General features: G+C 39.3%; 1 protein-coding gene and 1 non-coding gene across 2 annotated transcripts; one reads left to right on the top strand and one right to left on the bottom strand.

Annotated features, from left to right (window-relative positions):
• Positions 1 to 10,192: 10,192 nt before the first annotated feature.
• On the bottom strand, positions 10,193 to 13,726 carry LOC110778418 (uncharacterized). The gene is made up of 3 exons (XM_021982979.2): positions 13,281 to 13,726; positions 12,463 to 13,183; positions 10,193 to 10,225 (listed from the first exon to the last, which is right to left on the bottom strand). The coding sequence occupies exons 1-3, from the start codon at positions 13,724 to 13,726 to the stop codon at positions 10,193 to 10,195; spliced, it is 1,200 nt and encodes a 399-aa protein (XP_021838671.2).
• Positions 13,727 to 17,781: 4,055 nt separating this feature from the next.
• On the top strand, positions 17,782 to 17,884 carry LOC130464629 (small nucleolar RNA R71). Its single transcript, XR_008925004.1, has one exon. It is a non-coding gene; the product is annotated as a small nucleolar RNA R71 (small nucleolar RNA).

Below are 17,884 nucleotides of genomic sequence, written 5' to 3'. Positions count from 1 at the left end.
TTGAAATTTGAAAATGATCATGGTATTCTATATGTTTTATATTTTTTGTACATAGAAGGCGGTTGCCATGCACATTGCTTTATATTTGATTAAATATTTATAATTTAATTAATTCTTTTTATTATGATAAAAAATACAAGAGGGTTAGGTAAGGTAACCGTTGTCTATTCTATTATTCACACAACCGTTATAAGAGAAATGCGTACTCTATACTTCTAGAAAACGCTTAGCAAACTTAACCGTTCTCTATTCAACGTTTCTTATTCCAACTTTTGTAGTAGTGTAAGTTGACTTGGGTTCGTTTAATTGGACTTTAAACTTGTCGTACTATTTATATTTCCTTATTTTCGTTGGTTGATTTTTGGGACTAAACCTGTAATCGATCATTTATAAATCTAAAGTTAGTTTTATGTTTTCCGCTGCAAAATTCTGAATAAGCCGTTACTTTTCACACGGGCGATAATGCCTTGATAATTCTCTACGTTTTGTATTAAAAGGTTATTTTAGAAAAGAGAGAATTGTCGGGGTGTTACAAAGTGGTATCAGAGCTAAAGGTTTTACTGATATTTCGTGTCTACCTTTTAAATTTTTAGGCGCCTAACTAACTAATTGTTTACTTAAAATGAATTTCGTTGAATTAAGCTCCAAATAATTAAATTAAATGGATTGAAATATCTTTTTCATTTTCCAAAGAATCTGAATTTATTTTATTTGGCCTAAATCTGAAATTTTATAAATTCAAAACTTTCTTATTGGTTTGAATTAATTAATTTTCTTCGAATTTATTTTAAATTATTCGAGTTAGTTAATTTCTTTTTCTTCGAAATTATATAAAAATTTAATTTCTCTTTGTACGAGTTAATTAATTTCTTTTCTTCGAATTTATTTTAATTTTTTCGGAATTTTTTTTAAAAAAAAAAGAAAGGAAAAGGAAAAAGGGTAGAATTTTGTTTTTTGGAAATTATTATTATTTTCTTCGAATTAATCTTCATTTTCTAACCTACTTTCATTGTTATATGAAAAGTAACAAAAACATAAATAAATTAAACTTTTAGTTTTATTTTATTTTCTTCCTTTCTCACTATTATCTTTGTTTTATTTTATCATTCAAATTACTTAAATGCTTTAGTTTATTTTAATTATATTTTGAGAGACGATGGGTAGTATAAGAAGGGCATATAGGATAGAATTATGTGTGCATTAGTAGCTAGTTAATTCTAGCATAAGAAGTTAATTGTTATATGCATGTGTTAAATGTTCAAGTGTTGCATTTAAATGTGCATTAAATAAATTGTTTGATTCCACCTAACTTATTGCTTTGTTGAACTTTGACTATAGTTTAGTCTGGAAATCGTTAGTGAGACTTTAAGTTGTTTCTTTTAGGAATAAGATGTGGTTTTCCAAGTACACCACCATAGGATTCCAAGTCGTGTTTGGATGTGAGTATTTTGCTAGGATACAAGACCAACCCACCTTAATGAGAGAGGACATCATATCATCCACTATTGTTCATTTCTTACCTAACCAAATGCCATACCTAGAACTCCAAGATAGGTTTAAAGACTTGCATTCTAATGATGGGACACCAAATTTGGCTAAGTATGGGACTAGGATGGTAGTTGGAGATACGATTCAGAGATTATGACCACCATAGGGAGGGTAAAGACGACATAGGGAGTCATGCTTGGGACGCATTATTTGAGGAACCTATGCGAGTGGGTGTAAATAATGATCTAGAGGGAAATGATGTAGCCGTTGAGGATGAGAATGTAGGGGTTGAGGCATAAAACCCTAACCCAGGGGCCCATGAGCCTACCATTGAGATCTCTAGTGATTCAGATAGGGAGCTAGGGGAAGAGTTCGACGAATCTTGAAGATCTAGATTTCACTCCGCAAGTTTCCTAGGAAAGAACAGATAGGCAAGATGCCACAAGTATTTGAAGTTGTAAAGTTAGTTAGTTCTTTTATGTTTTAAAGAATAAGTAGCAAAGCTACAACAGTTTAAAGTTAAAGCAATAGGAGTTTGAGTTATTCTTTATTCTTTTCAAGGATGTAATAGAACCTTTATGGTATTTTGAGGACAAATGCGTTATTACGGTTTAGAAATTGTTCTTCACACTCTTTTGAGGAATAAAAGTTAGATTATTGATTATTCAAAGGATCAAGAGTTCATTTTGGGACGTGATGAAGAATGTTTTCTTCCTTTATTCTACCTTATTATTCGTGATGATTGAATTTCGTTCCTTGTTCCTCAATTGAATGTCTCTTATGTGAATATTGTTCAGGACTGTTCAAGGAGATTACCTTGAAATAATTGTTGTACCTTCGTAGATGATTGTTGCATATTCGTAAATGATTGTTTGATTTACGTGAATTATGTCTGTTGAGGCGATATTACGTGGTATAGGATACTATTAAGTGATGTTTATACCTAAAGTAGAGTATATTAATCTCAGGTCGCGCTCTAGGATGACCAACAATAATGACCTAGTTGTTGTTATTCGCCTATTGGCGGAAAAGCTGACCCAGGAGAGAATTGAGCGTCCCGATCCTGCTGAGGACATGTTTGAGAGACTAGCCAAAGTTAAGCCACCATGATTTAAGGGGCAAGTTAATCCTACTTTTTTTAGAGAACTAGGTTAGAGAGTTTGAGAAACTTTTTGGGGATGTGAAATGTCTTGAGAACATGAGAGTGGGTCAAGTTGTCATGTACTTGAAAGATGAAGCTGATTTATGGTGGAGAGAAAATAGAGCTAGGCTTAGCGCTGCTGAGAGATTCAATTAGGATTCAATTGTTACTGCCTTAAGGGGAAAGTTTTACCCTACCTTTTATGAGAAAGAAAAAAGCTTAGGAATTCATAAACCTTAGCATAGGGAGCATGACCATAGCTGAATACTATGCAGACTTATATCATGACCACCTTAGGATTAGGTGGGGAAACCTTTACGTCTTTATATATTGTGTATGGGGGAGCTGCTCATATTTATGGCCTGTAGTCCAGAATGGACAAGAAAAATGTTGTTGGGGAGAAAACAAAAGAGTTTAATGCTGGAAAAACCAAGGGAATTTTAAGAGGAATATGAATGAGAATAGGAATGGGAATGGAAATGGAAATGAAAATTTTCAAGGAAGGAACAATCAGGGGAACAACAATAGGAACCAATCTGAAAGAGTGTATCACTGTAAGATGTGCAATAACAACCATCCTGGTAGAAACTGTAGGGGAGGATTAGCGACCTACAACTGAGCAGAAAAAGGGGCAAAATTGTAATGAGAGTGGTAACAGTGAGTAGTCAGGGTACAACCAATCAGGAAATCAGGGTCCGAAGCCTATAAGGGCGCAAGACAACCAAGGAAACCTCCATAGGTATGCGGATTAGAATAACAACCATCACAAGGCCCCGGATAAACTGTCTGTGATAAGTCGAAATAAAGCTGAACGACCTGCTGACTTAGTTTATCTTACTTTTCTATTACCTACGTGCTAGTTAGAAAGTTATTTGATTCGGGGAAAGCTTATTCTTTCGTTTCGTCATCTCTTATTAAGAGTCTGAAGTTAGTAGATTTTGAGGTGATTGATTTACCCGTTAGTATTCCTATTGGTGTAACCACAAGGTGTACCAAATTGTTGAAGAACTTGCCTTTGGGGATAAAAGACTTCATTTTTCCTTCTGATTTGATAAAGTTTAACCTGGGAAACCTAGATGTAATTCTGGGGATGGACTGGCTAAGTTTGTACAAGGCTGAGGTAGATTGTGAAATTCAGAAAGTAAGTTTAAGGAACCCTATTGGAAGGTTGACCTCATATAGATGTTGTGAGAAGACCAAGAACCTTTAGTTATTTCGGTAATGCAAGTGAGGAAATTGATGAATAAGGAGTGTGAACTATTTTTCTGTAGTGTGTTAGAGGTGAGTAACGAAGTTGGAGTGGAAACCGAGGATGTTGCCATTATGAGTGGATTCATTGATGTGTTTCCTGGTAAAATTGCAAGTATGTTACCTGTTAGAGCCTTTGAGTTCACTATAGACTTAGTTCCTGGAAAGACGCCTATATCTAAAGCACCATATAGAATGACACCTCCCGAAATGAGCGAATTAAGACACAATTGCAAAAGTTGTTTCGTTAAGGGGTATATTAGGCCTAGTGCATCACCATGGGAAGCTCTTGCGTTGTTTGTTACAGATAAAGATAAGAGTATGGAATTATGCATCGATTTTAGGGAACTAAACACCATCAAGAACATGTATCCTTTGCCTAGGATAGATGGCATATTGGATCAATTGAATTGGGCGAGTATGTTCTTGAAGACTGATTTGTGTTTGAAGTACCACCAATTGAGAATAACTAATAAGGGCCTAAGACCTCATTAGGACTCGTTATTGTCATTATGGGTTTAGAATAATGTCTTTTGGGTTAACCAATGCACTGCCATAAGTATGTTATTGATGATATCCCGATTTATTCAAGGAATGAGAAAGAACATGATAAACACTTGAGAATTATATTGGAGACGCTTAGAAAGAATTTATTTTTATGTGAATGAAGTATACAAATCTTGAAGTAATGTGTGTATAAGTGACATCGATGGAAAAGTGAGGGACTAAATTGATTGAAACTACGTTACTTAAGGGAATAAAATTAAGAGAAGATTCGAGTGGTCCAGGATCGTTAGAAATCATTTGTTGTCTGGAAAAGATTAAAAGAAATACATGAATTAGTGCAAGAGCTAAGAGTTAAGCCCAAAAGTTATACATCCATGAAAGGCATAATGAGGTTTGGTAAAAAGGGAAAGTTGACCAGAAAAAGTCTCTGTAATTCCTGCTAAGATTCAAGCTGTGAGTGAGTGACCTATTCCAAGAACGTGTCGAATATCTAAAGTTTTCTAGGCCTAGATGACCATTAAAGGAGGTTGTGAAAGACTTTTGGAAGAAAGCAAAACCAATGACCAACTTGTTGAAAAAGGAATCAAAATTCAAGTGGAGTGAGAAATGTGAGGAAGCTTTCCAGATTTTAAAGGAGCATTTGACCTCCACACTCGTTGTCGCGTCAGTTGAAAACTTACGAGGATATTATGTTATCTGCGAATATTTGGAGACATTACCTTTATAGGGCAACATGTAAGATCCTTACCAAGAACAAAAGTCTGAAATTTTGGCAATAAGGTCAAGTTGAATCTCGGGGACAACATTGAAAAAGAGTATTGCTTTCCACCCTGCAATTAACGGTCAGCCTGAGAGGACTAAGCAAACTATGGAATATATGTTGAGAGCCTGTGCTATTGACTCTAAGGGTAGTTGAGAACCACATAGATTTGATTCAATTTTCTTACAACAATAGTTACCATGCGAGCATTAAGATGGCACCTGTTGAGGCATTGTGTGGAAAGAAGGGTATAAATCCTACTAGCTACGATTTTAGTGGAAATATAGAATTGGGGACATGATTCGTTGAAATAGAAATATACAAAATGATTCCCTGAGATGAGTTACGAGGGCGTAACTCGTTTTCTTTAAGAGGGGTAGAATGCGATAGAAATTCGCGCTTTTAACCTATTTTTATAGCAATTTTATGCATTTTATGCCCATTTTTAGCAACTTATGAATTTTGATGCAAGTAAATAGATTCTCCGCATAAGAAAAAGGTGTTCATGAGTAACACAAACAACTTTAAGTTGACAAAATAGTGCACATGAGTGGCACAAGTATTTCTCTAGTAAGAATGAATTAAAGACTTTCGGAAAATGTGTGAGTTCTTGTGTCAAGTTTCGGGACAAAACTTCTTTTAAGAGGGTAGATTGTAATCCCCCGTATATTTATAAAGCTTATTAATATAGTTTTACGTATAATTAACGATATTTAAATTGTATTGGTGAATTTTAATGTATATTTATTTATTCAAATGCATTTTAAATATTTTAAGAATTTATGAAATCGAAAATAATTTTAGAATTTTACGTTGAAAAGAATTCGAATTACGAAAACACGTTCGATTGAATTTTGAAAAACAATCCTAACCACTTTTTTTGAATTCAAACAACTCAATCTTAATGCTAGCCCAATCTGGTGAAGCCCATCATAATAAGCCCAAAACTCCTTCCTTCCTATCTTCTCTTCCTATTTCACGTAAAAATAAAAGCAAGGCAAAACCCCTTTGAATTTCACGTGAAAACCCAAAAGAGAATAAACAGCAAAACCCATCCTCCACGTTCGTAGCTGATGCCCAGCCGCCGCACCGACTTCCGGCCACCAGCCACCGGCGAGTCGCACCGCTGGTAACTCCTCCTCTCTTCGTTCTTCTTCTTCTTCTTCTCTCGTTCTTTTTTTTAATCTCTTCACTTGGCTGTTTCTATTTATTGCCCCATCAACCACCTCGTCGCCACCACCACCAGCCACTGCGTCGACCTCCTGCCTGTTGCCCGACCTCCTGTTGTCGTGCCACCAGCCGTCGGCCACCCTTCTCTCTCCCTTCTCCTTCGTGCAAGCACCCTCCACACTCGTGGTTCCCTTTTGCTCGCACAGCCACCACAGGGTGACTACCTTCACCGCTGCACAGCCGCGACCACCTTCACGCCGCCGCACCACCTTGTCCGCCGGCAGCTTCTTGTTCTCTCTCCATTTGGTTATTTCTTAAACCCTAAGTTATTTAAATGTTTTGATTAAGTTTATTAATTTGAATTTATGTTTCTTGAATTAAATTATTAATCTTTATAGATAAATTATAATTTTTAGATTTGGTGTTGATGTTATAAATTAATTATTTTCAGTTTTGGTTGATTAATATGTAAGTTAGGGTTTTAATTAGTTTAGTGATTTAATTCATGTTTATTGAATGTGAATTATAAGTTATTATGATTAAATTATAATTTCAGATTATACATTATGTTTGAATAATAAAATTAATTTTTAGATTATGTAATTGCATTGAAATAATGATTTTTAATTATTAAAGCATGAATTTTAAGGCTTTAATAGTTTTAAAATCATAGTAGGATGATTATAAATTATGAAAGTTATTATTTTTATGATTTTAAGCATGTTGGATATATTTTGGAGTAGTTTGAAACGAATTTATATTGCTGAAATTTAAGTATGATATTTGCAAAAAGTTTTAACGAATTTCAAACATTGAATTCGATAATTATGATGCTAGGAAATCAAATGTTCAAGTTTTGATATTGGGGAAGGTTCTAAGTATGTTTAGGATGTATTTAGAATGTTTTATTATAGTTGCGAATGATTAGAGATTCATTGGGATTATTTGTTGGTTGTTTTAGGCGGGGAATTCTCTTTAGGCGACTTTTGAAAATGTTAAAGTGGCCTATCAATTTGTTTACACAAGGTACGTACATACCTGTGTGCTTGGAATGCGTGCTATTTGTTGAAACCATGTTGAAATTGTTGATGAACTTGGTTATGTTGATATTATTGTTGAACTTGGTGATGTTGATATTATTGACGAACTTGGTTATGTTGAAATTGTGTGTTTAATACTGTTGGACGGACATATTGAACTTATATTGCATTATGAGAATTGTAACATGTTAGTATGGATGATTGATACAAACATGTTGGTTGGGAACACTAGATTATTCTATATGTTGGTTTGGATCGATTGATTATTGTTCCCTTTTTAGCTTTTCACTACTTTATGAGGGCGGTGGACCTTGTTTAGTAAGTTGAAACTTTATACCCATATACAGGGTTGATCATGGTTAAAGAAAAGGTTGGGTAAATTGGAATGAGTCTTGATTGATGCCTTTATGATCACTTACTTAATTCCAAGATAAAAACAGTTGTGAACGAATGTGGATTGTATGCCTTATGTGATTGTTGAGTCATAACAGAGTCTCAATTTGTAAATCATGTAAAGTGAAACTGAGTAGCAATAGCTTAGAATGTGCACGTTTAAAGTGACGGACAAACAGGAGTTGGGGTTCATGGTGGTAGCCCATGGCCTTTTCTGGGACCGGATTGATCACCGTGTTCTATTTTTATTCAAATGTTCCTCGATATCGCAGGGTTCTGAGGTTACGGAGTCGCGCCCGTACCTCGTCTTCCTTAGTGAAGACATCCGGACGGACAACTCGGTCCTTTGTCTATTTCAACTAAAATAATATTATTGTTATAAGTCTAGCCTAGTCTAGTCAAGTATGGTCGTCAAATTATCTTGTTTTGTCTGCCCTTAATTATGTTCACTAGTATCATGTTAGGGTTGTTCGTTTAATAGAATCATGTTAGGATTATTATTGATTTAGTATGTAGTACTCAGCTTTGCTGATTACGTGCTTTTGCTTGTGCATGTTGATCATGGCTATGCCTTCTTGATCCTGTGATGACCCAATCTTTGGTGAGCAGTCTTTAAGGATCAATAACCATTGTCCATCTGCAGGTTTGAAGATGTTGCATCATTGGGATCGGGAATAGAGAGCTTGTATTTAGTTTTGATTTGCTAAGTTGACTTGGGTTCGTTTAATTGGACTTTAAACTTGTCGTACTATTTATATTTCCTTATTTTCGTTGGTTGATTTTTGGGACTAAACCTGTAATCGATCATTTATAAACCTAAAGTTAGTTTTATGTTTTCCGCTGCAAAATTCTAAATAAGCCGTTACGTTTTCACACGGGCGATAATGCCTTGATAATTCTCTACGTTTTGTATTAAAAGGTTATTTTAGAAAAGAGAGAATTGTCGGGGTGTTACAGCCCAAGACGAAGTAACCAACGCAGCCACAATGGGTCACGCTGGTGCGCGTGCCTGCCTAGGCCCAACCGCAGCCGCAGCTGGCCAAAGGCCCAGCGCGCTGCAGCCTTGCCTTGGCAGGCTGCTGCTGGCCTGGCGGGCTGCTTCGCTGCTGCTGCCTTCCTTGGTGCTCGCGGCCCACTGCGCTTCCAGGACCATCGGCTGGGCGCTGGCGTTGGGCTTCGTGCTCAGTGCTATGCGCTCGGCCTTTTGCTTGTCGAGCGATGGCCTGGCACGCTTTCCGGCTTGTCGCTCGTCGAGCTTCCGATTCGTTTTCCGATTCCGGAATCCATTTCCGTTTCGAACACATATTTATGTTTCCGTTAATATTTCCGATTTCAGAAATAATTTCCTTTTCCGACAATATTTCCGATTCCGATAATATTTTCGTTTCCGGCAATATTTCCAATACGAACCATGTTTCCTTTTCCGGCAACATCTACGACTTGGATAATGTTTATATTTCCGTCATGAACCATAATTCCGTTTCCGGCAATATCTTCATTTCCGGAGTATTCTTTACTTTGCCTTTTGACGATTTCAGCTACCACTGGAACCGAGATTCGTCATTTCCGAACGATCATAAATGGAGTACTTAATGAATAATATATTCACTTAAATAATTGATCCGTTCACGGACTATTTGTGTGACCCTACAGGTTTAGTCAAGAGTTAGTTGTTGATTAATTCCACTTGAATTGAAGCGGCCCCTAGCTAGGCACTCAGTTCACTTGATCTCACTGAATTATTAACTTGTTAATTAATAATGAACCGTATTTTTTAGACTTAGTATTAAATGCATACTTGGACCAAGGGCATTATTTCCTTCAAATATGTCTTAGAGTGTGTTTAGAAATGTGTTTAGGAAGTGTGTTTAGTGGAAGGGAAAAGGCTTTGAACTTTGCTACAATTGATTCCAACCCTTTAATCGAATTAGCTTTGATGGAGGCCTTAGAGCCAAATAAAGTTATTTGAAGATTGTGCCAGATTCCGCTTGAACATGCCTGCACATTTGGAATAAGAACAACAACGACAATTGAATTTTGAAATTGATTTAATTTTTTGGATGCCCTTAATTAAAGAAACTTTGAATTTTTTTTATTAAGGTGACCGGGCCTCTAAATGAGGTTGCCTACGTTTCCTTCGATCCGTGCGATCGTTCCCACAAGCCGTGCGATCGCACGGGACTGACTTAGCCAAATTCTCAGAAATCTTCATGTGCTCGCATGGAAATTCAGTGCGAGCCCACCTAAAATACGTGCGAGCGGGCTCTTCTTCTGTGCGATCGGACGAAATCCCAAATAGTTCCTGCATCGTTTTTTCGATTTCGTGCGAGCACATGATCTAGGAGCACGAGCGCACAAGCTTGCTTGACTTTGGAGGCAAAGCTGTTGACCCGTGCGAACACACAGAAATTCTGTGCGATCGCACGGGCTTATTTCGAGCATTCTTCATGTGTTTTCCATCTTTTCCAACATTTTTACCTGAAAAGTTCATAGATGGAATAAGGGGATAAAGAAGCAACAAAACAATACAAAACTATCAAAAAGCATAATAAAATCCTATAAAATCCTAGGCCTAGAGCGACATAAATGCCGCTCATCAAACTCCCCCAAGCTAAGCGTTTGCTAGTCCCTAGCAAACCAAACATGAAAATAGGAGAGAATGAGCCATTATTCAAAATCTAAAACTAAGAAAACAAGAACTACAAGAATGCACACTAACTCACTTTCGTAGGAATCACGGTTGCATTTAAGCGCATGCAATAAGCTATTTGAACCCCCCAATCGCTCATGAGGGGGAGTGGGATCTCGCAAGGGTTTCCAAAGAGAAACACCCATAACTCTTCCAAAAATTGAATCAAGGCAAGACCTAAAAATGGAAAACAAACCAAGAAAAAGAAAGAAAACAAAACAAAAAGAAAAGAAAGAAAAGGAAAAGAAAAGAAAGAAAACAAAAAATGAAACTACAAAACTCAAGATAAGGGCCTTTATTATGGAACGAGCACAAAGGAATTCTAATATTAATAACTAAATAGATGAATACACGCTAACCAATGTCCTAAATCGAGTGAAATATTCAAGAGTCAAGCAGAGCGAACTAAGGGTAAACACTAGCCAATTCCCCTTCAACCAAGCATACCACGTCAAATCTCTAGATCTTATCCACCCTTGAGAATAGCGTCTCAAGACACCGCGAAGGCGCCAGAAAATCAACATTAGGCTACCCGACATCTTAGCATGACAATCTTATTCCATAAACTTGACCAAATCCTCCCTCCACCGCAATGACTCAACTCAAAAGGGTAAAGAGGACTTTTTAGGGTGTAACGTAGGCTAGGGGTAAGGTGTGGAACAAATTTGGGATTTGGTGCTCATACCTAAAGTGAAGCGCAATGATAGAACCCAACTCAAGCAAATAGAACAAAAAACAAACTCATACCACTTATTTGGGGTACCCCCAAGCTTATTCAACAACTACTCTAGACTACAACTCTTTTTTGCACTTTTTCTTGATTTGGTTTTTTCTTTTTTTGTGTTTTAATTGAAACTTTTCTTAATGCCTTGTTTTTCTCTGTTTTTGGCTTTTTCAAAACTTTTACTTTCTCTTTTTGCTTTTACATCATTTATTCACTATATACACCATACTTCCCAAACATTGCCATTCATACCAATAAATATCATTCCTCAACTTTGCATATTCATTCAAAACCTCAAGCATCATAACACAAAGCTTCACTATCACTTCTAAGGGTGAAAATAAAACAAAGGCTAATAGGCTTGTAATGTGCTCATAAGAAATGAAGGGCAAGGCTCAAATGGCTAGCAAGGGGGCAAATGCAAACAAAAAACATATGAGAAAAATAGAAAATAAAGTCCTAAACTAAAAAGAAAAATAGTAACCGAAAGAAATGCCTCTGTCGTCCCCTAAAGTAGTTCGGTCGCGGTCTCGGGAAGGAAATAGTCAAATTCGGGAGATAAGAAAGTCAATGCTAAGGATCCATGCCACTCAATATATGTATATGTGTTTAAGCTAATTTGAACATGAACCTCACATGGGAGAAAATACCACTCTCTCCGGTTTCAAATCACTAGAGAGAATCGACACCATCTTACCACAAGCCAAGGGTTTAAGACGCATGCTACCCAAAGTTCAACCAACTTTCTTGACACCTAAATCCTAGATTCGACCCAAGACATTGAAAACCGTGCACCCATCTACCAATTAGGAATAAAAGCATTCTAGTCTACAAGTTCCAATTTTATTTGCCCAAGTCAAGAATATTGCCTACGAAAACCTAGAAAAACTTGCCTTGTCAAAAGGAAAGGAAAAAGAAGAAAAAGAAAGAAAAAGGAAAAGAATAAGAAAACACACCAAAAAGGAAAACAAAAAAGAAACAAACAAAACAAACGAAAAGAAAAGAAACTAAAATCAAACTAAAAACAAAGAAGCTAATATATACAAGTGCACAAAATGGTATGGTTTCAAAGAAATGAGAATCACAAGTAGGCAACCACACAACAAAACTCCCCCCAAGCTAGAAATAGGCCATGTCCTCAAGGCCTAAAACTAAACAAGGAGGGGCACAACTACCCATCCAACCAAATTCCCCATATGCAAGATGCCCGTCCCAAATAATGCATGTGAGATAGAAGGATATTACCGGAAATGTCGTGGGAGCAAGTCCCGCAAAGAACTTGTAGAAACCAAAAAAACTCACCAAAGAATCGACGAACAAAGCATTGGTGGGAAGTGTGAACCCACCGCAATGAAACCAAACCACAAAGAATGCAAAGAAGCCGCCGGGTGCCTCCCGGAAGTGCTCGTTTAACGTCATTAGCTTGACGAATCCCCCCAAATGCATGGGGGGGTCCTTGAGGTCCAAGGTAGCAAAAGATCCAATAGAGTCTCCCAAGTAATAGTGTTTGAGCCGATGGCCATTCACTTTGAAGGACTCGGAATCATCATTCCGAATCTTGATAGCACCATGGGGGAAAACCCGAACAACATCGAACGGACCGCTCCACCGGGATTTGAGTTTTCCCGAGAACAACTTCAAGCGAGAGTTATAAAGGAGGACCTTCTCCCCCTCCTTGAACTCTCTCTTCTTAATCTTGGCGTCGTGATATTGTTTAGAACGCGCCTTATAAATTCTTGCTGAGTCATAGGCATTCATGCGGAGCTCTTCTAACTCATGGAGATCGAGCAAGCGCCGCTCACCCGCACTAGTGAGCTCGAAATTCAAAATTTTGATGGCCCACATGGCCTTGTGCTCAAGCTCCACCGGCAAGTGGAAATTCTTGCCATAAACAAGTTTGTATGGAGTCATCCCAATTGGCGTCTTGAAAGCCGTTCTATACGCCCCTAAGGCGTCATCAAGTTTGATTGACCAATCCTTGCGGTTCTTGGAAACCGACTTCTCCAAAATAGACCTGATCTCCCTATTGGTGACTTCCACTTGGCCTCTAGTTTAAGGATGATAGCCCACACCAACTTTGTGATGAACACCATACTTCCGCAAGAGAGCCTTGAACTTACCATGGGCAAAAATGGGACCCACCATCAGTAATCAAAGCCCTAGGAACCCCAAAACGCGGAAATATGATCTTCTTGAAGAGGTTGACCACCACTTTGTGATCGTTAGTGGGAGATGCAATGGCTTCCGCCCACTTGGAAACATAGTCAACCGTGACAAGAATGTATAGGTTGTCATAAGAAGAAGGGAAGGGACCCATGAAGTCGATTCCCCACACATCGAACACCTCCAACTCTAGGATAGGATTTTGTGGAATTTCATGTGTCTTGGAAATATTACCCGTTCTTTGACAACGATCACAAGACTTGACAAATGCCCAAGCATCCCTGAAAAAGGGTAGGCCACCACAACATGCTTTGAAGAATCTTGGAAGCGGTTCTATCACCTCCCATATGCCCACCACAAGGGGAGGAGTGGCACATACGAAGAACACTAGGGAACTCCTCATCCGGAACACACCTCCTTAAAAGGCCATCCGGGCACCGTCTCAACAATGTGGGCTCATCCCAAATATAGCGTCTAGAATCATAGTTCAACTTGCGGCGCTCTTGAGTTGTGGATCTTCGGGGATCGCCCCACAAGCCAAGTAATTCACTATGTCAACAAACCAAGGGAGTTGGGAACTCCCAACCATGTACAAGGTACCATCTCTCAAAGCATCCTAAATTGGAACATCATCCGGAGCCTCACTCCCAAGTTCTAGCCTAGATAGGTGGTCGGCCACCACATTCTCGGCTCCTTTCTTATCTCTAATCTCGATGTCGAATTCTTGAAGGAGTAACACCCAACGAATGAGTCTCGGTTTTGCCTCTTTTTTCTCCATAAGATAGCGAATAGCCGCATGATCCGTGTACACAATTGTCTTTGACCCTACCAAATAGGTCCTAAACTTCTCAAATGCATGCACAATGGCGAGAAATTCTTTCTCGGTCGTGGTGTAGTTGTCTTGAGCTTGATTAAGAGTCTTTGACATATAATAGATCACATGGAGCTTTTTGTCCTTTCATTCACCAAGAACTCCCCCAACCGAGAAATCACTTGCGTTGCACATCAACTCGAAAGGTAGAGACCAATCCGGAGCTTGAACTATAGGAGTAGAAATAAGGGCACTCTTGATTGTGTTAAAGGCCTTGAGACATGCGGAATCAAAGTGAAAGTCACACTCCTTTTGGAGGAGGTTAGTGAGAGGTCGAGCAATCGAGGAAAAGTCTTTAATGAATCGCCTATAGAATCCGGCATGCCCAAGAAAGGATCGGATCCCCTTAACATTCACCGGGGGAGGAAACTTCTCTATGACTTCGATTTTCGCTCTATCTACCTCAATCCCATGGTGAGAGACCTTGTGACCTAGAACAATTCCTTCCTCCACCATGAAGTGGCATTTTTCCCAATTGAGCACCAAGTTGACTTTCTCACACCTCGCAAGGAACTTCCCAAGATTGATGAGGCATTCATCATCGGTGGAGCCTCCCACCAAAAAGTCATCCATGAACACCTCCATTTCTTCTTCGAGCATATCACCAAAAATACTCATCATACACCTTTGGAACGTCTCGGGGGCATTGCAAAGCCCGAATGGCATCCTCCTTTAGGCAAAGGTCCCATAAGGTCAAGTAAATGTAGTTTTCTCTTGGTCTTCCGGGTTAATGGGGATTTGAAAGAACCCGGAATATCCATCAAGAAAGCTAAAATACTTGTGTTTGGTTAGACGTTCAAGCATTTGATCAATAAATGGGAGAGGAAAGTGGTTTTTGTTAGTGGAAAGATTGAGTTGGCGATAGTCAATACACATGCGCCACCCGGTTACCGTCCGGGTGGAAATGAGCTCTCCATGTGAATTCTTGACTACCGTCATCCCACCCTTTTTTGGAACCACATGGACTGGGGATACCCATCGACTATTAGAAATAGGATAGATAATCCCGGCCGCCAAAAGCTTCATTATTTCCTTCTTAACCACCTCTCCCATAGGTGGATTAAGTTTTCTTTGCCTTTCACGATGTGGGACGGCACCGTCCTCAAGCTCTATATGATGCATGCAAAGGGTTGGGCTAACACCTTTTAAATCACCAATGGTGTAGCCCAAAGTCCTTTGATGACTTTTCAAGACATGAGTGAGCTTGAGCACTTGCTCGTCATCTAAAGAGGAATTGATAATCACGGGGTAAGAAGAGTTTGGACCGAGAAACACGTACCTCAAGCTCAAAGGTAGAGGTTTTAGCTCTACCTTGGGAGCTTCCTTACCAATCGGGCGTCATCAAAAGCATCTTTCCATCAATCACAAGCATGCATTGCTCGGGTTGAGCACAAGGTGATGGGGCATCCAAAAGCTCCTCGTACTTAGCCACTTCAATCCCTAAATTACCTAAGCCATGCCTATTCAAAAGAATAAGCTCAAGTGGATCATTAGTGGTGAGAAAATGCTCATGCATGTCATTCACTATGGGATCAAAAGAGTCCACCAAGAAACATTTCTCATTAGTGGAACTTGGATAATCCATGGCCTTATTCAAGTCAAAAAACAAACTATCCTTCCCAACTTTCAAAGTAATGTTCCCTTGCTTGATATCAATAATGGCCCCCGCCGTAGCTAAGAATGGGCGGCTTAGAATAATAGGGACATGCACATCCTCATCTATGTCTAGGACTACAAAATCGACGGGGATCACTAGGCCACCAACTCTCAAGGGTACATCCTCAACCTTGCCAATAGGGTACTTGACCGAACGGTCGGCAAGTTGCAAGGTGATGTTAGTTGGGACAAGATCACCAACTTCAAGCTTGGCGAACACCGAATAAGGCATTAGACTAACGCTGGCACCCAAATCACACAAGGCATTGCTTATTTCAAGCTCCTTAATAGCACAAGGGATAGAAAAACTACCCGGGTCTTTGAGTTTGGGTGGCATTTGGTTAAGAATGATAGCACTAAAATTCTCGGTGAGGTTCACCGTCTCCTTTACGTCGCAATCCCGCTTCCCACTCAAGATTTCCTTAAGGAACCTTGAGTAGGTAGGCATTTGTTTCAATGCGTCCGTAAAGGGGAGAGTGATGTGCAATTTTCGAAGAACATCAAGGAATTTTAAGAATTGCACATCTAACTTGTGCCTTATGAATCTTTGAGGATAGGGAAGTTTAGGAGTGGGGAGAGGTAGGAGAGTTGCCTCCTTTGGGATAGGAGTTTCACCTTCATCATTGATGGGAGGCTCCTCTTCTACCATATCATTGTCACTAGACTCATTGACTCCCTCTTGATCCTTCCCATTAGGCTTAGAGACCTTATTAGCTCTAGAAACATCATCTAAAATCCTCCCACTCCTTGTCACTATGGCATTCATTTACTTTGGAGCATGACTTTGAGGTGGGAGTCTAGCATGCGCATGATGTTCCCTAATGGTATTAGCAAGTTGAGATAATTGGTTTTCAATCATCTTCAATTGAGTGGTGGATTGTTTGAATCCATCCTCAAACTCGACATTCTTCTTGGCTTGCGCCCACACAAACGACTCCATGAGAGCCTCAAGATTAGACTTGAGAGGCGGGAGTGATGGAGGTACAATGCCATAACCACTAATGTTTGATTGATATTGGTTGCCAAAGGTCCTCGGTCCATTGAATCCGGGAGGTGGGATTTGAGATGCACCATAAGGACCTCCCGAGTTCAAAGGATAACCCCCCCACTTGAGGCACCCCTAAATTTCCCATAAGAGTAGTTATAACCCCCTCCACCTTGATGGTTGGGATTATAACTACCTTGGTTGTATTGGCCTTGATTTCCAAAACCTTGTGGTTGACCATAGGGCGCTTGGCTTTGATAGCCTTGTGCTCTATAGCCACCTCGATTTTGGCTATCATACCCACTTCCTTGGCCGTAGCCTTGGTGGGAACCATACATGGGGGGCCCTCTAGGTTGCCTAGCAAAATTCTGATTGTTAGGGTTATCATTCCTAGACCTCTCATTTAAGGCATTAGCATACTCCACATCAAAATCGCCTTCATACGAAGGGCAATAATCCACAAAAGACAAATTATGAACTAGGGGGCATGCATTGGGGGAATGACTATAGTCTTGGCAATTTTTGCAAAAGGAAGTGCCCGGAGGCATTGTATCATAAGAACTAACCTTGCTCTTCACCTTAGTGAGAAGAGTGGCTGAAGGAGGTGGGATTGTAGATGGTGATGGCGGTTGGCTTGAAGCTCTTCCCACGAATGGTATAGGTGTGTTTTCAAGCTTCTCCAATCGCGAGCTAAGCTTCTCTATCATCCATGCTTGCTCTATGGCGTACACCGAACCCTTCCCATCATCACGTACTCATACCTTTCCCATCATAATTCCTTGTGCCTACATGCTAAGATTGGTAGTTCTGAACAACATCCTCAATGATTTCCTCTATTTGATCCTTAGTTTTGTTCATGATGGGGCCTCTCACGACCGCATCAAGACTTGTCTTTGAACTTGGACTCAACCCCAAGTAGAATGTTTGAAGCAACAAACATTTAGGGATCCCATGGTGAGGGCATTCCCTTTGATACTCCTTAAAACGATCCCAAGCTTCGAAGAGTGACTCATCTCGCCTTTGCTCAAAGGATTGAATCTTGTGGCGAT

This window comes from Spinacia oleracea, chromosome 6 (genome assembly GCF_020520425.1).
Source record: "Spinacia oleracea cultivar Varoflay chromosome 6, BTI_SOV_V1, whole genome shotgun sequence".
Taxonomy (NCBI): Eukaryota; Viridiplantae; Streptophyta; class Magnoliopsida; order Caryophyllales; family Amaranthaceae; genus Spinacia; species Spinacia oleracea.
The sequence above is the reverse complement of the archived record's forward strand: the minus strand, read 5'-3'. Positions and strand labels throughout refer to the sequence as shown.